The following is a 23,520-nucleotide window of genomic DNA, read 5'->3' as shown; positions in this document are numbered from 1 at the left end:
TTTAGTCTTTCAGTCACTTGATAATACAACTCTAGGCTGGAATCCAGAAAACCAGTTTAATTCAGTCACTTGACAGACCAAAAAACCCCCTAAGATGTAGAGAGGTAAAGTGACGTGCTTGGTCACACAGCTAATTCATCAGAGCCAAGAGTGAAACCCAAGCTTTCTGATTCAGCTATTTCCACACCTGGTAAAAGAACAAGGGGTTCTGCACTGCTCTGGCAATTTTTCCTAAGCATGTGTTCCCAGGTGCTGAGATGACTGTGCAGGTTGTGTGAACCTCATACAACTGGGCTGCATCTAAAGAGATGTCATTCACAGTGGACACCGTAGATCTGTACACATTTTATGAGAATGTTCTGGCTGTTAGCAGTACAATGGGTTGTGCTCATGAAGGCAAGCAATCTTGGAGAGACCCAAGTTGCAAATCACTTCTCAGTCCCAGAGGCCATATGACAAGAAAGAAAAAAAAAAATCCTTTTTATTTTTTAACTTAAGCTCCATTCTCCTTTGAATTAATGTTGACTTTGAAGAGAAAAAGGCAAAACACAAGCAAAGAAACAGATATTTATTTAAAAAGGAAATTCCAGGGAAAGTACCCTGCTTTACCTTAGGAGCTGTATCCGGCCAAATTGCTTATAGCATCAATATCTGCAACCATATGATCCCAGATGTTTAGAAATCGTGATCCTGAAGCCCTAAATGATCCCCAATCAAAAAGCAGTTAAGTTATATCTAGCATACTGTGCTAAGAAAGTCTATTTTATCATGGTTTTCAACCAGTATTAAAATAGGAAAAAAAGGGGTTTTCTGGCTAACCAGAAAACTCTGTTCCCTGAGCATCCCAACAAACTGAGCCTGTGTAATAAAGAGACTGCTCTCTCTAAACAGTCAGTTTAGCATAACTCATCAAGTAGAAACCAAACCAATCACCAACCAAAGGAAAAGATCCACCCCAAAACATTTAAGATATTAAATGAGTGTTTTTCACTTTTGGAAACAATGTGAAATGTCTGTATTACACACAGTTGCAGACACATCAGAAAAAACAAATTAATCTTTAATTTTCTATGAAATTGCTAGCTGTTCGTTTCAATTAAATATGAAAATAATAAATTAAGATTGCTTTAGCACAGGAAGAGATAGATATGTGGTTGAAATAATACAGCAGGATGTTTCAATACTGCTAGACTGTGGGCTTTCATAATCCAGAAGGCTGGATGTTGCAGGGAACACTTTCAAGTCCATCTACAGAAGGACTCAGGTTCTGCTACCATGGATAAACCTTGTAGTGACTGGTCAGAACCTCCCAAAGAACAACTCAGAATCCTAAGTCTAAGTCAGGCAGCAAATGATGTATTTTGGAAGAGTAGTGGTCAAATTTACCAATTCAATGATCTCAACATGTGACTATTCTTGAAAGAAAAAGAAAAAGCTTGGCAACAGAAAAAACAGTAATAATAAAACAAGAAAGAACAATCTTTCTGGCCAGGAGCCCAATTATTTTTCAGACAAAATGTATTTATTTATTTTTTTGAGACGGAGTCTCGCTCTGTCTCCCAGGCTGGAGTGCAGTGGTGCAATCTCGGCTCACTGCAAGCTCCGCCTCCCAGGTTCATGCCATTCTCCTGCCTCAGCCACCCAAGTAGCTGGGACTACAGGCGCCCGCCACCACGCTTGGCTAATTTTTTTTGTATTTTTTAGTGGAGACGGGGTTTCACTGTGTTAGCCAGGATGGTCTCAATCTCCTCGTGATCTGCCCACCTCGGCCTCCCAAAGTGCTGGGATTACAGGTGTGAGCCACCACGCCCAGCTATAAGACAAAATTTTTAAGAAAAAATGTTTCCAGAATATTACATTACAAAAATCAATGAATAAATGAACTACACGATAACTTTCATACTTATTCCATATGAAAAAGCAAACTATTTCTGGCAATTTGATCTCTTGAGAGTCTGCAGTGCATTCATTCCATGGTTAAAACCGTGTGTAGGCATTGCGTTGCTGCTGCTGCTGTAATGGCTGCTGGGCTTGCTGCTGTTGTAAGCGAATTTGCTGGGAATAAGGGTCTTCCAGGGATTTTACAAATATGGTAGTTCTGGGACCAGTCTTCCATACTATACCATTGGCATCTTTCACAGAAGATTCCACTGTAATGTTGTGTGTTCCAAGGATAGCAAAGTTCAACAGAAATTGAGTACTGAAGTAATCATTATGAGGTTCAACCCTTTGCTCCATCTCATTGGTCATGTTGTCAATGGGTATCTGGAATGAAACAATTGTTAAATAACAACAATGGCTAACATTTATTCAGTGCTTACTATGAGTTAGACCCTGTTCTAACAGCTTATTTAGACCATGCAGACAATAAAAAATTAGGTATTGCTATCATCCTTGCTTCACCGATGAGGAGTCTAAGGCAGACAGGTTAAGTAATTTCTCCAAAGTCACATGATTAGTGAACGGAGTAGGAATCTGAACGCAGGCAGGCTACCTCCAGGGCCTACACTCTGAACTATTAAGCGATGCTTCCTCACTATCCTTGAGTAGAATGAGCTCCCAGAGCCGTTGACAGCCCCTTCACATGCTGGCCTTTCTTCCTTGCTTACTCAACCCCATCTCTAAATCCCTATCTTCCTTTAGACTGTGAAGAGATATTCTGAAGAAATAGGATGAAATCACCTGTTCCAGAGAATTTAAAATCTAAGAGACTGAAAAAGAACAAAACACTAAGCAAATTTAAGTTAGGTTCCCCCCCGCCACCAGTTAGTCTGATTTTTATTACTTAATGTAGTGATTCCTTACCCCTTTAACAAATTAACTGAACAATTTGTAAATTGCTCATTTAATAATCACTGTTTTGTTCAGACTGGAAGTACAATATGTTATAAAACACAGATTTATAGGCTCATTCATTTAGCCACTCATGCCTTTGTTCTTCAAAGACCAGAATAAAACCTGCTGACGTACTCTTACCTGTACCCAAGATGAAACGTGTCAAGAGACAGATTTATCCTGAGAATGCAAATAAAGGTGATCTTAATGTGTATTTGACCAAATTGCTCTAGGTTTATGTGTGTGTTTCTGTGGTGTAATTAATTATATAAATTTGCCCTGCAGCTTTGTGTCTCAAGGTGCAGTTATCATGTCACTTTTCCAGAGACATTTACCTGTAACATTAATGAACTGACATCACCAACCAATTCAAGGTCTTATAATTATTTATAGTACAGGTACTTTTTCACATTTAGCCTTTGTACAGTTTTTACTTCCCTAAAGAATATGCCTACCAAAGAACTTCCTTAAAAGGACCAGAAATAGGCCTAGGGAACTTGATCACCCTGAACAGATGGCTGCATTTTAAGCTGCAAACTCACTGTGAATAACACTGCAAAGTAATCATGTTATTACTCGGCTTATTATATCAGCTTCCTGATTTTAATCAATGCCTCTTGAGAGGTAAGTCAACAAGCAGAAGACCATAGCTTCTAGGTTTGAATGTCATTTTCTTAACAGTAGAAATTATATGCAAGTAACAAAGAGAATCATGGTTACTACTGTTTCAAATTCAAAGTGAAGAGAGAATTGCAGACAGGGATAAATTATGTAAATTCTCATTACAACCTTCTTGATAGCAGATACCCAATTTTAACAGTTATACTCTAAATATAGTAAATAATTTTTTCATCATTCACAAATTATTGAGTGGCTACATAAGGTACCATGCTGTATGGCACAGACGTCAAAACAGAGGAAAAGAGGAGAATGAAGGCTGAGCCGTGTCAGAGTGGACAGAGTGCCAAAGTGAGAGGAACTTGTCATAGTTAAGAAAGTAGTAATGGCTTAAGAAAGTAATAATAGTTTAGAACCAGACCTTCCCTTGGCTTTTTAACCTAAAACCACCAAAGATAATAAAATGCTCTCTTTTTATACCTTTACTGATACCCTGCCTTCCATGCTATGCCACAATAAACCTGGACACAGCCAATCTGGGCATCTGAGTAACTTCGCTGCTACAACTGTGGACTTGGTCCCTTGCTCCATTTACTGTGGATAAACCACCAAGGAATTGGAAATAAATGTCTAAAGCAAGGAACATTCTTTATTTGGAACACTGGCATTTCATGGGCACAGATTCAGCATCTTAGCTCTGGCTAACAATGTAAGCCTAATTCAGGTTATTACTTACCTATATCCTGAGTTCTCAAGGCAGCAAATCCCTAGGGTTACACTCTTTAAAAAAGATTTTATCTGATCATTTTATAGAAATGCTATATACTTTTTTTAATGATAAAATTTACTGAAAATGGAGAAAACTAAATAGATGTGTATTTTTTGTGGGGAGGGACTGGGTGGGTTAGGGAGACACTTATTTTCCAACTTCTGACGTTTGAAGGGACCCCCGATGTAAGAAAGACCTTTCGTTAGATTAATATTACTGACCTAGCAGGGAGGAGGTGAGGCTTGCTGATGGGTGAGTTTCTGGGCAGGAACCAGACATGGGAAGGTAAGCACTTGCTCCTTCTCTTCTGCTTTGGGCACCTGAGTCCTCTGTGCCCTGCCATAAATTTTATAGGGGCAGGCTCCCATATGTACTGACTGAGGCTGGGTGAAAAAATCCAATTCAGGGGTCTAAGGTTAGAAAGTCCTTGCTGCCAGGCATTGGAGTTAGGTTTTCCCACAGCTCCAACAGTAATAAAACTCATATTTTGATCTTTGCCTGGATGCTTTGTCTCTATTAACTGGTTCAGGGAGAGAAAAGAGAAGTGTTTATCAACCCCTTCCAGCCCCAATGTGGGCTTTTAATTTATGTCCATCTGATCCCTTTGGAGGTATAACTGCAATCTATTTAACCATGAAAAACACTGGAAAACTTCCATCAATGAGCTCATATAAAACCTGTATCACAATTCTGCCTCTTTTCTAAATTACCTTGTAGTCTTGTCCAGATTTACTCTGCAGTGTGGAAGAAACATTCAGACAGACAGACTGAATTTTGCGAAAGAGTCCTGGTTTAGATCCGTGCTGAACCACTCCCTCTACCTTTAGCGCCAGCTGCTGGTTATTCTGGACAGCAATGGGCTCTGCAGGGTTCCGGGGCGATGGTGACAGAGCAAGCTGGAATGCCAACATTCAAATAAATGCCAACAACTAAGAGCAAGCTTCCTTCCGACAAACATGTCTGTGCTAATCACTGGTTACAAGTTAACAAATTCGATTGTGCACTCCCCCACCCCCACAGGACCTGACTGTGCCAGGACAAGACAGATGTACCTTTAAAGTGCCTCCTTCTAAACATCACTGTGGTTTTCATCCCAAACCTCAGTTCTATTTGAGGATAATAGAGAATTAGAGAAAAGCAAAGGCACTATTCTCCCAATTTTTGTGGTGAGGCATTTCGTTGACAATGAACCACTTCTAGTAGGGAAAGGCATTATATAAATTTTCATTACCTAAGAGCTGTCTCTTTGGTCTTAGGTAATTTTAAATAAACTAAATTCAAATGTAAATGAACTTAAAGTTCCAGGATTATCTACACAACGAAGTCACCGTGCTATAAAAACGTCAGTATCTACAAATGAATCAAATTACATTTTTCACCTCTCATTAGTTTTTCTTCAAAAATGTATTAAAAATCCCAAATACACACCAATTAAAGAAAGCTCAAGTCTTGCTAAATGAAAAGATGGAAGAAATTTGAGTCTTTTTGATAATGTTGTTGAACTACTGAACTAATCAATCCTGGAGACATCCTACTTTAGGACTTCTTATCTAGATCGTCAAATCTTCCTCATTATTCCAGTCATTTTGAAATGGAATGCTCTGTTATTTGTAATCAAAACATTTGCATGGATGTAAAAGTTTACTGAAGACATTAACTAACAGGGATAATCCAGGAGATCTCTTAGAAGTGACAATTTTTTCCCTTTTCCAACAATTTCATTTTCTGAATCAAAAATAGCTTTTGAATTGTGAGGGGCTTAAATATTTCAAAATACTAATTCTGCTCACTGGTTAGCCCCTCAAAACATGTTACTGAAAGGCAGAAGTACTTTGGAAGAACTGGTGACAGTTTACTGGACCTGATTCATTCTAAGTTGGGTCTATAAGTTGGGTCTGAATAGACTCAGCTCAAGATCCTTGCAAGCTACTGTGATAAATCACTAATTTATTCCTGGAGGTAAGAGACAAACAACAGAGCTCCAGTTACCCAAATGCCTGTCTCATAGCATTTGGCACTGACAATTAAAAAGGGAGAGTTTAACTCCCAAATCCATTTCTTTCACCAAACCACCTGATAAAGGAGAGAAATGGCTTACAACTAGGTTTTATCAAAACCAAAGGCAAGCCAGGCACGGTGGCTCATGCCTGTAATCCCAGCACTTTGGGAGGCAGAGGTGGGTGGATCACTTGAGGTCAGGAGTTCCTGACCAGCCTAGCCAACACGGTGAAACCCCATCTTTACCAAAAATAAAAAAATCAGCTGCGTGTGGTGGCGGATGCCTGTAATCCCAGTTCCTTGGGAGGCTGAGGCAGAAGAATCGCTTGAACCCGGAGGCTGCGGTGAGCCAAATCACACCCCTGTACTCCAGCCTGGGCGACAGGGCGAGACTCTGTCTCAAAAAACAAAATAAAACAAAACAAAAAAACCAATAAACCAAAGGTAACACACTGAAGTGTAGCTATGTCCTACATAATCTTCAGAAGACACCTGGTTTTAAAAACTATATTAACCTTAGTATTCTTCCTGTATTACCTTGATGCTGGTAGACTGTAGTTTCTGGAAAAAATATCTCTGGAAAGAAAGGGGAACTTTCAGCAAAGCAATGATGGCATTGCAGAGGCATGCTGTATGCTGGAGGAAAAAAAGAAACTAAATCAAATAAAAATAAATTTTCAAATTTCATCAACAAGTGGTACATTCAGTATAAAACTACAAATGCCCATATAGATTATTACAAACGTACATACCAATCAAGAACTAGGCATCATATCCAGGAATTGTGCATACATACTAAATCATTCATTACAGATTTTTACTTTATTGTGAAGTATATTCAATAAGTGACAGAAATGAGGAAAATCCACAGTCCTGAAGGCCAAGCAATAGGCAAATTCCACATTTCTACAGCGCTCAGAACTATCAGTATATTATTAAACAATTATATTAGATACTAAAATATAGAGTAACTATCACATGGCAAAGTATGATAAACAGCATGGTAAAGAAGCCCGAGCATTTTGCAGGACTTTGGCTTTGAGCTGGCTCATTCTTTCATTAGGTGGCTTGTCTCTATGGCCATTGGTCCTCAGAGTAAGCAGTGGTGGAAACTTAGTTGAATTCAGATGAAAGAGGACTATATAGTCGGGGAATCCTGAAACTCTAATAAAATATCTTATTTCTCAAATCTGCTTCACACATTTAACTGAGTTTTGAAAATCCCAGCATGACTGCAGAGGTACAGAAACACTGCCGAGAGTATTTTGAGCCTTAATGAAAGTGGTCATAAAATCAGCATTTAAGCGTTCAAAGATATTTTAAAGATTACCCAATCTAATCTTCAATTTTGCTAATGACACAGGTCACACTAATAGGTAATGGAACAAGCTGGGACTAGAATCTAGGTTGCCTGACTCTTCAGTGATTTTCTTCTATATCACCAATGATTTGCTAACTTAATAGAAGAAAACTGAAAGTATTGTAAGAACACTTTCAACTTTAGGTGAACCAGAACCATTCCTGCTTGGTCTATTATCCCTTCCTCACTCTACTCCCGTCTCAGTGACCTCCTAAGGCACCACAGTGAGGCAGCGCTCCTTTCCTATTACTGAAGTTAGGCAAACTTCTCAGCCTTCCAAGAAGATTTGTGTCTATTTCTATAACTATCTCTAATATTTTTCCCACCAGCCTGATTGAAACCCAACACCACAGGTTGAAAACTGCTGCATGCATCATATGGTATGCTGTCTGTCCCTCTAAGCTCCTGCTTTCAAGCAGAGTGTCACCTAGTTGCTCATGCTGTAAACTTTTTTTTTTTTTAAAGTTGGGTGTTAAGGCTAAAAGCCAGAAAAATCCATTCCTTATTGGGTTCGGGCAGTTGAACATTTTGTGCCCAACAGACTCATAGTACAAATGCCAAGTCTGTTACCTGAGATAATCACAACACAGATTTAAAGACATTGGTTCTATTTTTTCAGATTTAACTGTTAAAATAGCATTAATCAGCTTCCTGCAACAAGTAATTTGGAAAGTATTTGCAGAGACATCCACCTTTGGTGGACCTCTGATGCCACACTAGTGTCTAAGGAGAGAAACATCTTTGAAGGGTGGATTCAGAGGACCACAAGGGACTTCAGGTTGTTTTCAGGCAGAAAGTCACCATTTTGCTTTTAAAAGAATGGTGCAGATTTTGCAATACCCTCTTGGAAAAGCGTGGAGTGCCTCTGAGATCAACAGCCCCTTGGGTATTGACCTCCATAGGTATATTAGCAGATCACTATTAAGCTGTCTGGAGACGTAAATTACATATCATGATCAGTAAACCAGCAGAAAGACGTTAAGGCTTTTTTTTTTTTTTTTTTTTTTTTTTGAGACGGAGTCTCTCTCTGTTGCCCAAGCTGGAGTGCGATGAGCTGGAGTGCGATGGCACAATCTCAGGTCACTGCACCCTCGGCCTCCCAGGTTCAAGCAATTCTCCTGCATCAGCCTCCTGAGTAGCTGGGATTGCAGGCATGCGCCACCACGCCCGGCTAACTTTGTATTTTCAGTAGAGACAGGGTTTCACCACGTTGGTCAGGCTGATCTCAAACTCCTGACCTCGTGATCTGCCCGCCTTGGCCTCCCAAAGTGCTGGGATTATGGGCGTGAGGCACTGCGCCTGGCTAATGCTCTCTTGTCAATCCAATGGATACTTTTCAGTCTTTGTATTTTCTGACATTTCTGTGGCACCTGATAATGCTCTTGCTTCCATGAAATTCCATCTAATAGTCCATACCCTTATTTCTGATTCTTCCTTTCACCAACTTCTTTTTGAAGAGCCTCTTCTTTTGTGTGTTCCTTAAATGCTGATGCTCTCCTTGTCATCTTCTCTTCTCAATCCATGTTTTTCACAGGCAATTCTCCCCACTCCCGTGACTTTAAGAACTTCTGTGTGCAGAAGACCTTATATGCATCCCAGCCCATCTTTCTTCCAACTCCAACGTATTTACTATCCAACTGCCTAAAGACAGCAACATGTTTGAAAGTAAAACCTTCATCTTCTATCACCTCTCTATATTCTCTCAGTAAAGGATCAATCAGTTGTGTAACTGACCATTCAAGCTGGAAACCTGGAAGGCATGCCTCCATCATCTCATGTCTAGTTAAAAAAAAAAAAAAAAAACTCAGCCCTGAAAATATTTTCACTAAATATCTCTCATATATATATCTGTTTTTCTCATTCCTACTGCCATTTTAGTAATTTGTTCCTTAGTTTGGATTAGTGAAAAAGTCTTGTAGTCATTCTTCTTTCCTCTAATTTCACACCCTGCTAGCCATTTCCTGTTTTGCTTCTATATGATAATATACAATCTATATTAAGCACTTCTCTCTCCTACCCATTTACAATTTCTAAGAAGCCCCCCGTGCCTAAGGACAAAGTCCAAACTTCTTAATACTGTGTTCAAAGCCTCCCGTCACCTGGCCGCTGGCTACCTCTCTGATTTCATCTCTCTAATCCCTAGCCTGTACGTTACATTGAAGTAATAACAAACTGTTCCTAGAAGACACCATGCTATTTCATGCCTCTGCTTTTGAACATGTTCTCTGCCTGAGATTCCCAACCCCTTCTTACCTGTCTGGAAAACTCATATACAAATACATCTTCCCTCTCAACTGCACCACCAATCCATTTTCCCTATCTTTTGATGTGAACTACTCTCTTTTTTTGTACATCTCTACCTTGTGCAGAATTCTATTAATGCACATATACTGTATTGTGTTTGTTTATAAAATCTTTCTTAGACTATGGACAACCTGAGGGAAGACCCTGTGTCTTTGTCATTTTTCTATCCCTAGGATCCCAGAAATACTTATTGAACTGAATCTGGAGGCTCAGACAGTAACAAATCTATAAAATACAACTTGGAAATACAGAAAAAGGGAAATAACTTACTTATTTATTTATTTGAGATGAAGTTTCACTCTTGTCGCCCAGGCTGGAGTGCAATGGCGTGATCTCGGCTCACTGCAATCTCCGCCTCCCGGGTTCAAGTAATTCTCCTGCCTCGAGCCTCCCAAGTAGCTGGGATTACAGGTGCTTGACATCACGCCCGGCTAATTTTTGTGGTTTTAGTACAGATGGGGTTTCACCATGTTGGGCACGCTGGTCTAGAACTCCTGACCTCAGGTGATCCACCCACCTTGGCCTCACAAAGTGCTGGGATTACAGGCATGAGCCACTGTGCCCGACCGGGAAATAACTTTTATTAACCACTCCTTATATGACAGCACTGTGCTAGGCAATAAGCATTATTTCATTTAAACCTCACAGTAATCCTATGAGGCAGGTATGTTTTCTGCTTCATATAAAAGGATGTTAAGCAATGTGACTAAAGTCACACAGCTGCTGATCAGCAATGCCAGAATTTGAACCTAGTTCTGAATGAGCCTAGGGCCCTTTTCTCTGTACTGTCTTCCGCTGGGCAGAAAATTCCCATTCCATTATATTCAATTCCATCAAAATGAAGTTTCTGTTTAGCATCTATTTCATCTTTTATGATGGAGCTTACAGGAATATGAAAATAACCACTGTCTCACACAGATGTGTGTATTTCTTTCAAAGACTGTCTTTACACTCTCCCTTAGCAAACAATGTCACTGTCAAACAGCTGTCAATTCGATTCAGTAAATACTATTGACAATTTTACATGGAAAGCAATGTCAAGGGAACTGCCCATCTTTAGATCTAACCTAACTCTTTAATGACATCCTATTTATTCTAAAACACTTGATAAAGCATGAAAGTACACAATGAGAAGAGCAGAAGCAGAAGAGAAACTCTCCAAGGGGTAAAGTTCAAAGGCTGGGAATTGGGGACTGAATGTTTGTGTTCCCCCAAATTCGTATGTGGAACTGTAACCCCCAAGGTAATGGCATTTGGAGGTGGGCCCCCATGATGGGATGAGTGTTTGTTTTTTTTTTTTTTTGATTTTTGTGTTTTTTTTGAGACGGAGTCCTCGCTCTGTTGCCCAGGCTGGAGTGCAGAGGCGCTATCTCAGTTCACTGCAACTTCCACCACCCGGTTCAAGCGATTCTCCTGCCTCAGCCTCCTGAGTAGCTGGGATTACAGGCATGCGCCACCACGCCCGGCTAATTTTTGCATTTTTAGTAGACACAGGGTTTCACCATGTTAGTCAGGCTGGTCTCAAACTCCTGACCTCGTGATCTGCCTGCCTCACCCTCCCAAAGTGCTGAGATTATAGGTGTGAGCCATTGCACCCGGCCGGGATGAGTGTTCTTAAAGAAGAGGAAGAGTGACCAGAGCTCTCGATCTCTCCCTGCCATGTGAAGACATAATGAGAAGGTGGCTGTCACCAGGGCCAGGAAGAAAGCCGTCACCAGGGCCAGGAAGAAAGCCCTCACCAGGAACCGAATCTGCTGGCACCTTGATACTGGACTTTCCTGCCTCCAGAACTGTGAGAAATAAATGTCTGCTGTTTAAGATACCAAGCCTATGGCATTTTGTTATAAAACCTGAGCAGAGACACTGGGGAATGGTCAGACAGAGAGGAGAAAATTTGGGTGAAAGTATGTCAGCCTGTCCTGTGACTGGTAAATCAGGGGAGAAGATTTAATAAAGGGTGAGCGCTCTAAGAACTTCTCAGGAAGTGCCAAAGGCAGCAGAGATTCAGCAGGTTAAAGGCTGAAGAGTGTACTGAAAGGCATTAATGTCATCACCTGGTAGGAAATGATTCATTGCCAGTCAACCAACAAGCCCTGTTCTTTCTGTTTCAATTGGCCAGTGGTTCTCCCAACCATGGCAGCATGACAGAATCACCTGAGTGTGTGTAAAACTACTAATGCCTGGGACCCAATTCCAGAAATTCAGAGTTAGCTGGTCAGGGGTGAGGCCTGTATATTAATGTATTCTTTAAAAAGCCCTCAAAGTGATTCTAATGTGTAGTCTGGGTTGAGAATTATTGCAACTTCAGTTAAATTGTTAAAAAAAGAAAAAGTTTTATTTGCATTCTGGTAGAGCAGATTTTTATATATTAATATAACTATGTAGCAGCTAGAGATGTGCTAAGTGCTTTCATGGATTATCTCATTCACTCCCCACTACAATGCTGTGAGGTAGGTATTAACCCTGTTTTATGGATAAGGAAACAGGCACAGAAAGGTTAATTTGTTAAACTCACACAGTTAGCAAGTGCCATAAATGTATGAAAAACCCACATCCATACAATAAAAGCTCAATAAAACAAATGCCACTTGCCATATAAGAAACAGGGGTATATTTCCGATTGAGTGATTCTACCTCCTCCAAGACATGATTATATACAGACATCATTCTCCTTTCATATTCACTATCAGCATGGGCTGTTCCAGTAGATCCATATTCCTGGAAACTGAAGTAAAGGTCAATATTCATTAATCCATCAAAATAGCATGGCTATTTAATGCCTACATGTATCCGGTACTTTCAACATATTTTCATTTAATTTTTAAAATAATGAAGCTATTTCCATTTATAGGTGAGAAAATTGAGGCTAGGAGAGGGTAAGTAGTTTGCCTACAGTCATACAGCTAGTAAATGGCAAGCCAGAATTCAAACCCAGGTCTGACTTCAAGTTATGTAATTCTTAATCTCTTTGGTTGCCAGGAAATATGACAGTGTTACTGCCATAGGCGAAAGAGACATAAACACATCTGAAAAGGTGACTACCAATAAAGCCAGCAGATAAGCGCCAAACTGTCCATAAAGATATATAATAACAGGTTAGATATATAAGTAACAGGTCAGAACATGGAGGAATGTCACAGAAGAAGAGAGTCTTGAACATATCAGTAGGTAAATAAGATGGGTAAACTTTGGAGAGATGGAAAGTACAGGACATTCATAGCTAGAGAAATGGCATGAATCTAAAGCATGGAGATGAAACGCATAGGCATGTTCAGAAGACAGTTTGTATACACAGCGTGCTGGGATAAGTTTAACCTAGATTTCTTCCTTTTTCTTCTACTGCTTCGAACCCCTGCAAATTTCTGAAAATATTTCTAAGTGAAAAAAGGCATTTCTAACTAAACTTTTGAAAATACAAAGTAGGTAATTTAAATATGCTGGGCATAACACCATTCTTATTATTCCCTACTATCATTTTAATGCCTACTATGTACAAGGCATTTCAGCCAGGTATTTTACATATATTAGTTCATTTACTCTTCACAACTACTCTGGGAAACAGGCATCATTATCTACCTATAGTTTATGCATACGTGGCTCACTGAGATGATATATATTCACAGAGCTAGGAGTGACTGGTAAGGGATTCATGTTCACATTTGCTGGGCTCCAAAGTTCTGTTTCCTGCTCTGTACTATATCTTAAGTTCTATTAAGACAAGAACTGAAGCTCATTTGTATGATGGACTTTAAGGACAACTAAACTACATAAAAGACTTGCTAACAAAACAATTCCATTTCTGGTGGTAGGCAACCAACCACAGATTTGCTTTTTATCTCTGTAAATAAGATTTGTTTCCTAATAGTTCATATAAATAGAGCCATACAATACATACTCTTTTGTGTATGGTGTGGGGTAAGGAAGATTATTTTTTCCCTTTTATATATTTAGTTGTTCTAGCACAATCTGTTGAAAAGACTATTCTTTTCCCATACAATTATCTTGGCATCTTTGACAAAAATCAAGTGACTACGTGAGTATCTATTTCTGGACTCTCCATCCTACCTTTAAGCCATCATCACATTGTCTTAATTACTGTAGTTTTATATTAAGTCTTGAAACCAGTAGTTAAGTCTTCCCACTTTAGTTTTTCTTATTTTGCAATATGGTGAAGTACTTAAATTGATTTTCTAATGTTAACCCGACCTTGCATTCCTGGGATAAACCCTATTTAGTCTTAATGTATTATATTTATATATATTGTTGGACTGAACTTTTAAAAAAAATTTTTGTCTATGTCAATGAAGAATAATTAAATTTGTCCTATTCGCCTAAGCAAATTTCTTTGCACAAAGTTATTCTTCCCTTATTATGCTTTTAATATCCGTAAGATTTGTATTGATGCCACTATTTTATTTCTACTATTAGTGATTTATTTTTTTTCTTGCTCAGACTAGTTTTATCGATTTTATTAATCCTTTCAAAGAACCGGCTTCTGGTTTCACTGATTTTCTCTATTGGCTTCTTTCACAGCATGTTTCTGAGGGCACTCATGGTTTCTGTATGACCTGCTGAATGATCAACAGGTCATTCATCTTTATTACTTAGTATTTCATTTGTGGATATACTACAATTTGTTTATCCATTAGCCTATGAGAGACACTTGGGATTTTCCAGATTTGTTATTATGAATAAAGATGCTATGAACATTTGTGTATACATCTGTGTGGAAACATGTTTTCATTTCTCTTCGGTAAAATAGTAGGAATAGAATTGGTGGTCATATGATAAATTTATGTTTAACTTTATATGACACTGTCAAACAGTTTTCCAAGTGGCTGTATCATTTTGTATTCCCAACAACATATTAGTATGAATTCAAGCTCCTCCACATCTTCACCAACATTGGATATTGAAGGTCTTTTTAATCTTATCTGTTCTAGTGGGAGTAGTATCTCATCGTGATTTTAATTTCTCTAGTGACTACTGATGTCAAGCATCTTTTCATATGCCTATTGGATATTAACATATCTTCTTTTTTGAAGTGTCCAAAACTCTTACCAGTTTTATAAAACTGGATTGTCAGCAGGGCATGGTGGCTCATGCCTATAATCCCAGCACTTTGGGAGGCCGAGGCGGGTGGATCACCTGAGGTCGGGAGTTTGAGACCAGCCTGGCCAATATGGTGAAACCCCCGACTCCACTAAAAATACAAAAATTAGCTGGGCATGGTGACGCATGTCTGTAATCCCAGCTACTCAGGAGGCTGAGGCAGGAGAATCGCTTGAACCCAGGAGAAGGAGGTTGCAGTGAGCCGAGATCACGCCACTGTACTTCAGCCTGGGCGACAGAGAGAGAGTCCGTCTCAAAAAAAAAGAAAGAAAAATTGGATTGTCGAGTTGTATAGCGTTCTTAATAAAACAATGTCTGAATAAAAGTCTTTTGATAGAATATGTTTTAAGAATATTTTCTTGCTGTCCGTAACCTTTTTCATTTTTTAAATGACATCTTAACAAAAGCAGATTTAAAAGTTTAAATCCAATTCAGCAAATTTTTCTCTTATGGTAACTGCTGTTCGTGTCCTAAGAAATCATGACCAATTTCAAGGTCATGAAGAGGTTTTCCAATGTAGTCTTCTAGAGAGTTTGGAGTTTTATATTTTAGTATTCCACTTTATGGCTCTACTGGTTTGTTTTATTTCTTGGTGGCTGCTCTAGAGTTTAAAATATTCACCCTCAGTTTATCAGAAGTTACTGTCAAATGATATACTACTAAATGTAAGATTCTTACTACTATATCCCCCTGCTGTCTTATTTCATATATTTTACTTCTATATGTTATAAACTCCTAAACATCATTTTTGCTATAAATGGTCAATTATCTTTTTAAAAATTAAAAAAAAAAAACATTTACCACTTGTAATCCTTCTTACTCAGTTTTGTAGGTCTGAGTTTATATCTGAAATAACTTTTCTTCAGCCTAAAGAACTTCCTTTAACATTTCTTGTAGTACAGATCTGCTGATGGCAAAATTTATCAGATATGTTCTGAAAATATCTTAATTTAACCTTAATTTATTGAATGGTATTTTTCCTGAATATGGAATTATAGGTTAACATTTTTTTTTCCAGGACTTTAAAGATGTTGCTCCACTTGTTTTTTGGCTTGTAATATTTCTGATGAGAAATCAGTAGACATTCTGATCTTTCTTCCTTTCTAAATAATATTTTCTTCCCTTCGAAATAATATCTTCTTTCTCTTTAAAAAATTTTTCTCTTTATCATTGGTTTCCAGCAATTTGATTTTTATGTGTGCCTTGCTATAATTTTATGTTTTCCCTGCTAGAGGTTCATTAAGCTTCTTGGCTCTGTGGGTTTATATGTTTAATTAAATATAAATGACTTTTAGCCATTTAAATATTTTTCTGTTCCCCCTTTCCCTCTTTCTAGGATTCCAGTTACACGCATATTAGTCTAAATGACATTACCCCACAGGCCAGCTTTGACTCTTCATTTTTTCAGCCTTTTTTCTTCCTCTGTTCCAATCTGGGTAGAGAAATTTAAACTGCTTTGTTGATTATATTCTCTTTGAGGAAACTGATATTGGAATCTCAGGCCTTACTAGATTGAAATTACAGATAGTGTAAATGGGCAAGATGGCTGACTAGACGCAGCCAGGTGGAACAGCTGGTCCCACCAAGGGACCAGGATGACTGGTCCTCTCCTAACAGATCTTTAGAGGGAAGAAATTAAGGGTGGACAGAGGAAACACACAGAAGCTGGGCTGAAGGGGAGGAAGCTGGGAGGGACCCCTGCATGGGGATATCGCACTGGGGGAACAGTGACTTGAACTGGCAAAAAAACAACCAGTTACTGCCATGGGCCTCTGGAATCCTGGCAGGAGGAGATTCCTCGACCACTATGGACACTTGAGTTGGCACAGAGGGCTGCTTAGAGAAGTGTTAGGGGCTGTATTCTAGCCAATGCAGAGCCCAGAGGGTTTGGTGTGTGAGCATCTGTAGTGGAATACGGCCAGGGGCACCCATCCCTCTAGGCTTAACTTGCTGACTTGCTCCCATAGGAGACTTTATCCCTAAGGGAACTGTCAGACCTCAAGTCTACAGGGCAGTCTTGACGATCAGATGGGGCCAGTCCATCTGGCCTCTCCTGGGGCCCCAACCTGGCTGTGCCTGCTTGCAGTGCAGCCTTGGGTGTCCTGGGGGGCCTGCATCATAGCTCCTGTGCTCATGGACTGCGCCTAACTGGTAGTGAGCTCCAGCACAGCGACCCGGCATGTGGACATGTGCCAGCTCACCTGCTCCCTCCCCATACTGGCAGCTTTCCCTGGGCCCATGGCCACCCTCAACATTGCTTTGCCTGAGTGTGCATGGGCAGATCTTGCCTCCCCAGCCCCACAAGTGCACGTTCACCCTGCCCTGCCACTGCTGCTGGTGTGAGTGCATTCTGCCCCCATTACCCCCGCATTACCGCCATTGCATTTGGAGCTCCTGTGCCAACATTGCCCTGGGAGTGAAACTAGGCATGAAGAACAGTGGACCTTCCCCTGCCCTAAGTGGCTACCTCTACCTACACAGAGGGCACACACAGTTCTGTGTCTGCCAGCGCCACGCCCCTATGCTTATACTACCACTAGTGCCATGGCGTGCACAGTCACCAACAGGGTTCCCCTGCACCCCACCAGCTACCTGCGCTGCCTCTGCTGCTTCTGTGAAGGCCCACACAAAGGCCAGCATCCCAGACCTGCTAGTATCCTGCCGCAGTGGACAAGTGTGCATCCCGTTATGCTACTGTTGCTGCTGCTGGCATGTGCAACTGAGGATGGATCCTGTTGCCATCATCCTAATGAAATGCTTTGGCTGGCACCACCCATTGGAGTATAGTACCAGTGGCCCTGGAGCACCTTGGCCCCCTACCCAGCGCAGTCAGTTCCTAGCCTCAAGGAGCCAGAGAACAAAGTTGAGGCTCATACCAGTCCCCCAGAGCAGGTAGTCCAGGAGTTAGCTGAGCCTTGGCTCCCTAAAATCTTCCGGAAATGATGCCAGTTGATTAAACCCACCTTATACCATAATCAAACCCTCAAGGTCATCAAATAGGATTTAAAAAAAAAAAAAAAACACGCAAAGGACAGCAACTTCAAAGACTGAAGGACCATCAGCCCACAAAGATGAGAAAGAACCAGTGCAAGAACTTTGACAACTCAAAAAGCTAGAATGCCTTTTTTCTTCCGAATGACTGCACTAACTCTCCAGCAAGGGTTCTGAACTGGGCTGAAATGGCTGGAATTACGGAAACAGAAATCAGAATATGGATGGGAATGAAGATCATCAAGAAGCAGGAATACATTAAAACCCAATCCCAGGAAGCTAAGAAGCACAATAAAATGATACAGGAGCCAACAGACAAGAATAGCCAGTATAAAACAGAATGTAACCAACTTGATAGAGTAGAAAAACACACTGCAATAATTTCATAATGCAATCCTTAAAATTAATTGCAAAGCAGACCAAGCTGTGGAAAGAATCACAGAGCTTGAAGACTGGCTTTCTGAATAAGAGAGTAAGACAAGAATAGAGAAAAAACACTTTGGGAGGCTAAGATGGGTTGATCACTTGAAATCAGGAGTTTGAGACAAGCCTGGCCAACATGTTGAAATCCGGTTTTTACTAAAAATAAAATAAAATTAGCCAGGTATGGTGGTGCATGCCTGTAACCCCAGCTATTCAGAAGGCTGAGGCAGGAGAATCACTTGAACCTGGGAGGCAGAGGTGGCAGTGAACTGAGATCGCACCACTGCACTCCAGCCTGGCCAACAGTGAGACTCTGTCTCAGAAAAAAGAAAACAAAATAGAGAAAAAAGAATGAAAAGGAATGAACAAAACCCCCAAGAAATATGGGATTATGTAAAGAAACCGAATCTACAACTCACTGATGTCCTGAAAGAGATAGGGAGAATGGAAGCAACTTGGAAGACATATTTCAGGATATCATATACGAGAACTTCCCCAACCTAGAAAAAGAGGCCAACATTCAAATTCAGGAACTGCAGAGAACCCCAGTAAGATACTTCACAAGGTCATTCTCGAGACATATAATCATGATTCTCCAAGGTCGCAATGAAAGAAAAAAAAAAAAAAAAGGCAGCTAGAAAGGTCAGGCCACCTACAAAGGGAAGTCCATCAGACTTAACAGCAGACCTTTAAGCCTTTAAGCAGAAACCCTACAAGCCAGAAGAGATTGTGGGCCAATATTCAACTCTTTTTTTTTTTTTTTTTTTTTTGAGACGGAGTCTTGGTCTGTTGCCCAGACTGGAGTGCAGTGGCACGATCTCGGCTTACTGCAACCTCTGCCTCCCGGGTTCAAGAGATTCTCCTGCCTCAGCCTCCTGAGTAACTGGGATTACAGGCACGTGCCACCATGCCCGGCTAATTCTGTATTTTTAGTAGAGATGGGGTTTTACCATGTTGGCCAGGCTGGTCTCAAACTCTTGACCTCAAGTGATCCTCCCACCTCGGCCTCCCAAAGTGCTAGGATTACAGGTATGAGCCACCTTGCCCGGCCTCAACATTCTTAAAGAAAAGAAATTCCAACCAAGAAATTCAAATCCGGCCAAACTAAGCTTCATAAGTGACAGAAAAATACGATCTTTTTCAGACAAGCAAATGCTGAGGGAATTTGTTATCACCAGACCTGCCTTATTAGAGCTCCTGAAGGAAGCACTAAATATAGAACGGAAAGACCAGTCACTACAAAAACACACTTAAGTACACAGACCAGTGAGACACTATAAAGCAACCACACAAACAAGCCTGCATGATAACCAGCTGCTATCATGATGACAGGATCAAATCCATACATCAATACTAACCTTTAGTGTAAATTGGCTAAATGCCCTGATTACAAGGCATAGATTGGCAAGGTGGATAAAGAACCAAAACTCAATGGTATGCCAAGAGACTCATCTCACATGCAATTAATTACATCCATAGGCTCAAAATAAAGGGATAGAGAAAAACCTACCAAGCAAATGAAAAATAGAAAAAAGCAGCAGTTGCAATCCTAAATCAGACAAAACAGACTTTAAATCAACAAAGATTAAAAAAAAAAAAAAAGATAAGGGTATTACATAATGGTAAAAGGTTCAATTCAACAAGAAGACCTAACTATCCTAAATATATATGCACCCAACACAGGAGCACCCAGATTCATAAAGCAAGTGCTTATAGACCTTCAAAGAGACTTAGACTCCCACACAATAATGGTGGGAGAATTCAACACTCCATGACAGTATTAGATCATAGAGGCAGAAAATTAACAAAGATATTCAGGACCTAATCTCAGCACTGGATCAAATGGACCTGATAGACATCTACAGAACTCGCCACCCAAAAACAACAGAATATACATTGTTCTCATCATCATCTCATGGCACATACTCTAAAATCAACCACACGATTGGACACAAAACAATCTTCAGCAAATGCAAAAGAATGAAAATAATAACCACTTTCTTGGACCACAGCACAATAAAATTAGAAATCAAGAACAAGAAAATCGCTCAAAACCATACGATTGCATGGAAATTAAACAACGCGCTCCTGAAGGATTTTTTCGCAAGAAATGAAATTAAGGCAAAAATCAAGAAGTTCTTTGAATCTAATGAAAACAAAGAAACAACATACCAGAATCTCTGGAACACAGCTAGTGTTAAGAAGGAAATGTACAGCACTAAACACCTACATCAAAAAGTTAGAAAGACCTCAATTTACAAAGTAACATCACAACTAAAAGAACTAGAGAATGAAGAGCAAATCAACCCCAAAGCTAGAAGACAAGAAATACTCAAAATCAGAGCTGAACTGGAGACTGACACACAAAAAACCATTCAAAAGATCAACAAATCCAGGAGTTGGTGTTTTGAAAAAAATTAATATCTATTTGATGGACAGCTGGCTAGACTAATAAAGAAGAGAGAAGATCTAAGTAAACACAATTAGAAACAACAAAGAAGATATTATCACTGACACCACAGAAATATGAACACCTCTATGGACACAAACTAGAAAATCTAGAAGGAATGGATAAATTCCTGAACATACATGCTCTCCCAAGACTGAACCAGGAAGAAACTGATCCCTGATGAGACGAATAATGAGTTCTGAAATTGAATCAGTAATAAACAGCCTACCAACCAAAAAAAAGCCCAGGACAAGATGGATTCCCAGCCAAACTCTACCAGGTATACACAGAAGAGCTGGCACCAGTCCTACTGAAGCTTTTCCAAAAAAACTAAGGAGGAGGGACTCCTCCCTAACTCATCTACGAGGCCAGCATCACCCTGATACCAAAACCTGGTGGAGACACAACAACAAAAACCTCAGGCCAATATCCCTGATGAACATTGATGCAAAAATCCTCAAAAAATACTGGCAAACTGAACCCAGCAACAAATCAAAAAGCTTATCCACCACCATTAAGGAGGCTTTATTTCTGGGATGCAAGGTTGGTTCAACACATCCAAATCAATAAATGTGATTCATCACATAAATGGAACTAAAGACAAAAACCACATGATCATCTCAATCAATGCAGAAAAGGCTTTTTGATAAAATTCCATATCTTATTATATTAAAAAAAAAACTCTGACTAAACTAGGAATTGAAGAAACATACCTCAAAATAATAAGTCACCTACGTCAAAACCACAGCCAACATCACACCAAATGGGCAAAAGCTGGAAGCATTCCCCCTGAAAACCGTCATAAGACAAGGATGCTCTCTCTCACCACTCCTATTCAACATAGTATTGGAAGTCCTGGCCACAGCAATCAGGTGAGAGAAAGAAATAAAGGGCGTCCAAATAAGAAGAGAGGAAGTCCAACTATCCCTGTGTGCAGACATGATACTATATCTAGGAAAGCCAATAGTCTTAGCCCACAAGCTCCTTAAGCTGATAAACAACTTCAGCAAAGATCCAGGATACAAAATCAACATAAAAAATCACTAGTATTCCTATATACCAACAACAGTCGAGCTGAAAGCCAAATCAGGAATGCATTCCCATTCATGACTGTCACAAAAAGAATAAAATACCTAGGAATATAGCTAACTGGGGAGATGAAAGCAAAACACTGCTCAATGAAATCAAAGATAACACAAACAAACGAAAAAACATTCCATGCTCATGAATAGGAGAAATCAATATTGTTAAAATGGCCATACTGCCCAAAGCAACATATAGATTCAATGCTATTCCTATCAAACTGCCAACGACATTCTTCACAGAATTAGAAGAAACTATTTTAAAATTCATATGGAACCAAAAAGAGCCCAAACAGCCAAGGCAATCCTAAGCAAAAAGAGCAAAGCTGGAGGCATCAGGCTACCCAACTTCAAACTATACTACAGGGCTACAGTAACCCAAACAGCATGGTACTGGCATACAAACAGACACACAGACCAATGGAATAGAATAGAGAGCCCAGAAACAAGGCCACACACACCTACAACGATCTGATCTTTGACAAAGCTGACAAAAACAAGCAATAGGGAAAGGACTTCCTGTTCAATAAATGGTGCTGGGATAACCGATGTCATATGCAGAAGATGGAAACTGGGCCCCTTCCTTACACCACAGACAAAAATCAACTCAAGATAGATTAAAGACTTAAATGTAAAACCCAAAATGACAGAACCCTGGAAGACAACCTTCAGGACTAGGCATGGGCAAGGATTTCATGACAAAGATGCCAAAAGCAATTGCAACAAAAGCAAAAATTGACAAATGGGATCTAATAAGACTAAAAAGCTTCTGCACAACAAAAGAAACTATCCACAGATTAAACAACCAACCTACAGAATGGGAGAAAATTTTTCTAACTATGCATCTGACAAAGGTCTAATATCAAGCATCTATAAGGAACTTGAATTATTTACAAGAAAAAAACAAGCCCATTAAAAAGTGGGCAAAGGACATGAACACTTTTCAAAAGAAAACATACACATGGCCAACAAACATATAAAAAAACCTCAACATCACTGATCATTAGAGAAATGCAAATCAAAACCACAATGAGATACCATCTCACACACCAGTCAGAATGGCTATTATTACATCATCAAAAAATAACAGATGCTGGTGATGTTGCAAAGAAAAGGGAACCCTTATACACTGTTGGTGGGAGTGTAAATTAGTTCAACCATTGTGGAAAACACTGTGGGGATTCCTCAAAAAGCTAAAAACAGAACTACCATTCAGCCAAGAAATCCCATAACTGTGTATATACCCAAAGGAATAGAAATCATTCTATCATAAAGACACATGCACACATATGTTCACTGCAGCACTACTCACAATAGCAAACACATGGAATTAACCTAAATGCCCATCAATGGCAGACCAGATAAAAAAAATGTGGTACATATGCATCATGAAATACTATGCAGCCATAAAAAAGAAGATCATGTCCTTGGCAGGAAGATGGATGGAGCTGGAAGCTATTATCCTTAGCAAACTAACGCAGGAACAGAAAACCAAATACCACATGTTCTCACTTAGAAGTGGAAGATAAATGATAACATATGGAAACATAGAGGGGAACACCACACACTGGGGCCTACC

The 23,520-nt window shown here is 39.8% G+C and overlaps 1 protein-coding gene across 2 annotated transcripts in view; it reads right to left on the bottom strand.

Annotated features, from left to right (window-relative positions):
* Positions 1–553: 553 nt before the first annotated feature.
* Positions 554–23,520, bottom strand: part of INTS7 (integrator complex subunit 7) — a 99,323-nt gene continuing 76,356 nt past the window's right edge. For both annotated transcript variants that reach the window (XM_024247761.3, XM_002809488.6), the window contains 4 exons: positions 12,477–12,609; positions 6,758–6,856; positions 4,933–5,118; positions 554–2,265 (listed from right to left, as the gene is read on the bottom strand). In XM_024247761.3, coding sequence (XP_024103529.1) covers positions 1,978–2,265; positions 4,933–5,118; positions 6,758–6,856; positions 12,477–12,609 — 706 coding nt within the window. In that variant the 3' untranslated portion in view covers positions 554–1,977. The remainder of the gene's footprint in view (positions 2,266–4,932; positions 5,119–6,757; positions 6,857–12,476; positions 12,610–23,520) is intronic.

The sequence above is a fragment of the Pongo abelii genome, chromosome 1, assembly GCF_028885655.2.
Source record: "Pongo abelii isolate AG06213 chromosome 1, NHGRI_mPonAbe1-v2.0_pri, whole genome shotgun sequence".
Classification (NCBI taxonomy): Eukaryota; Metazoa; Chordata; class Mammalia; order Primates; family Hominidae; genus Pongo; species Pongo abelii.
Note: the sequence above shows the minus strand (reverse complement) of the source record. Positions and strands in the feature narration are given on the sequence as shown.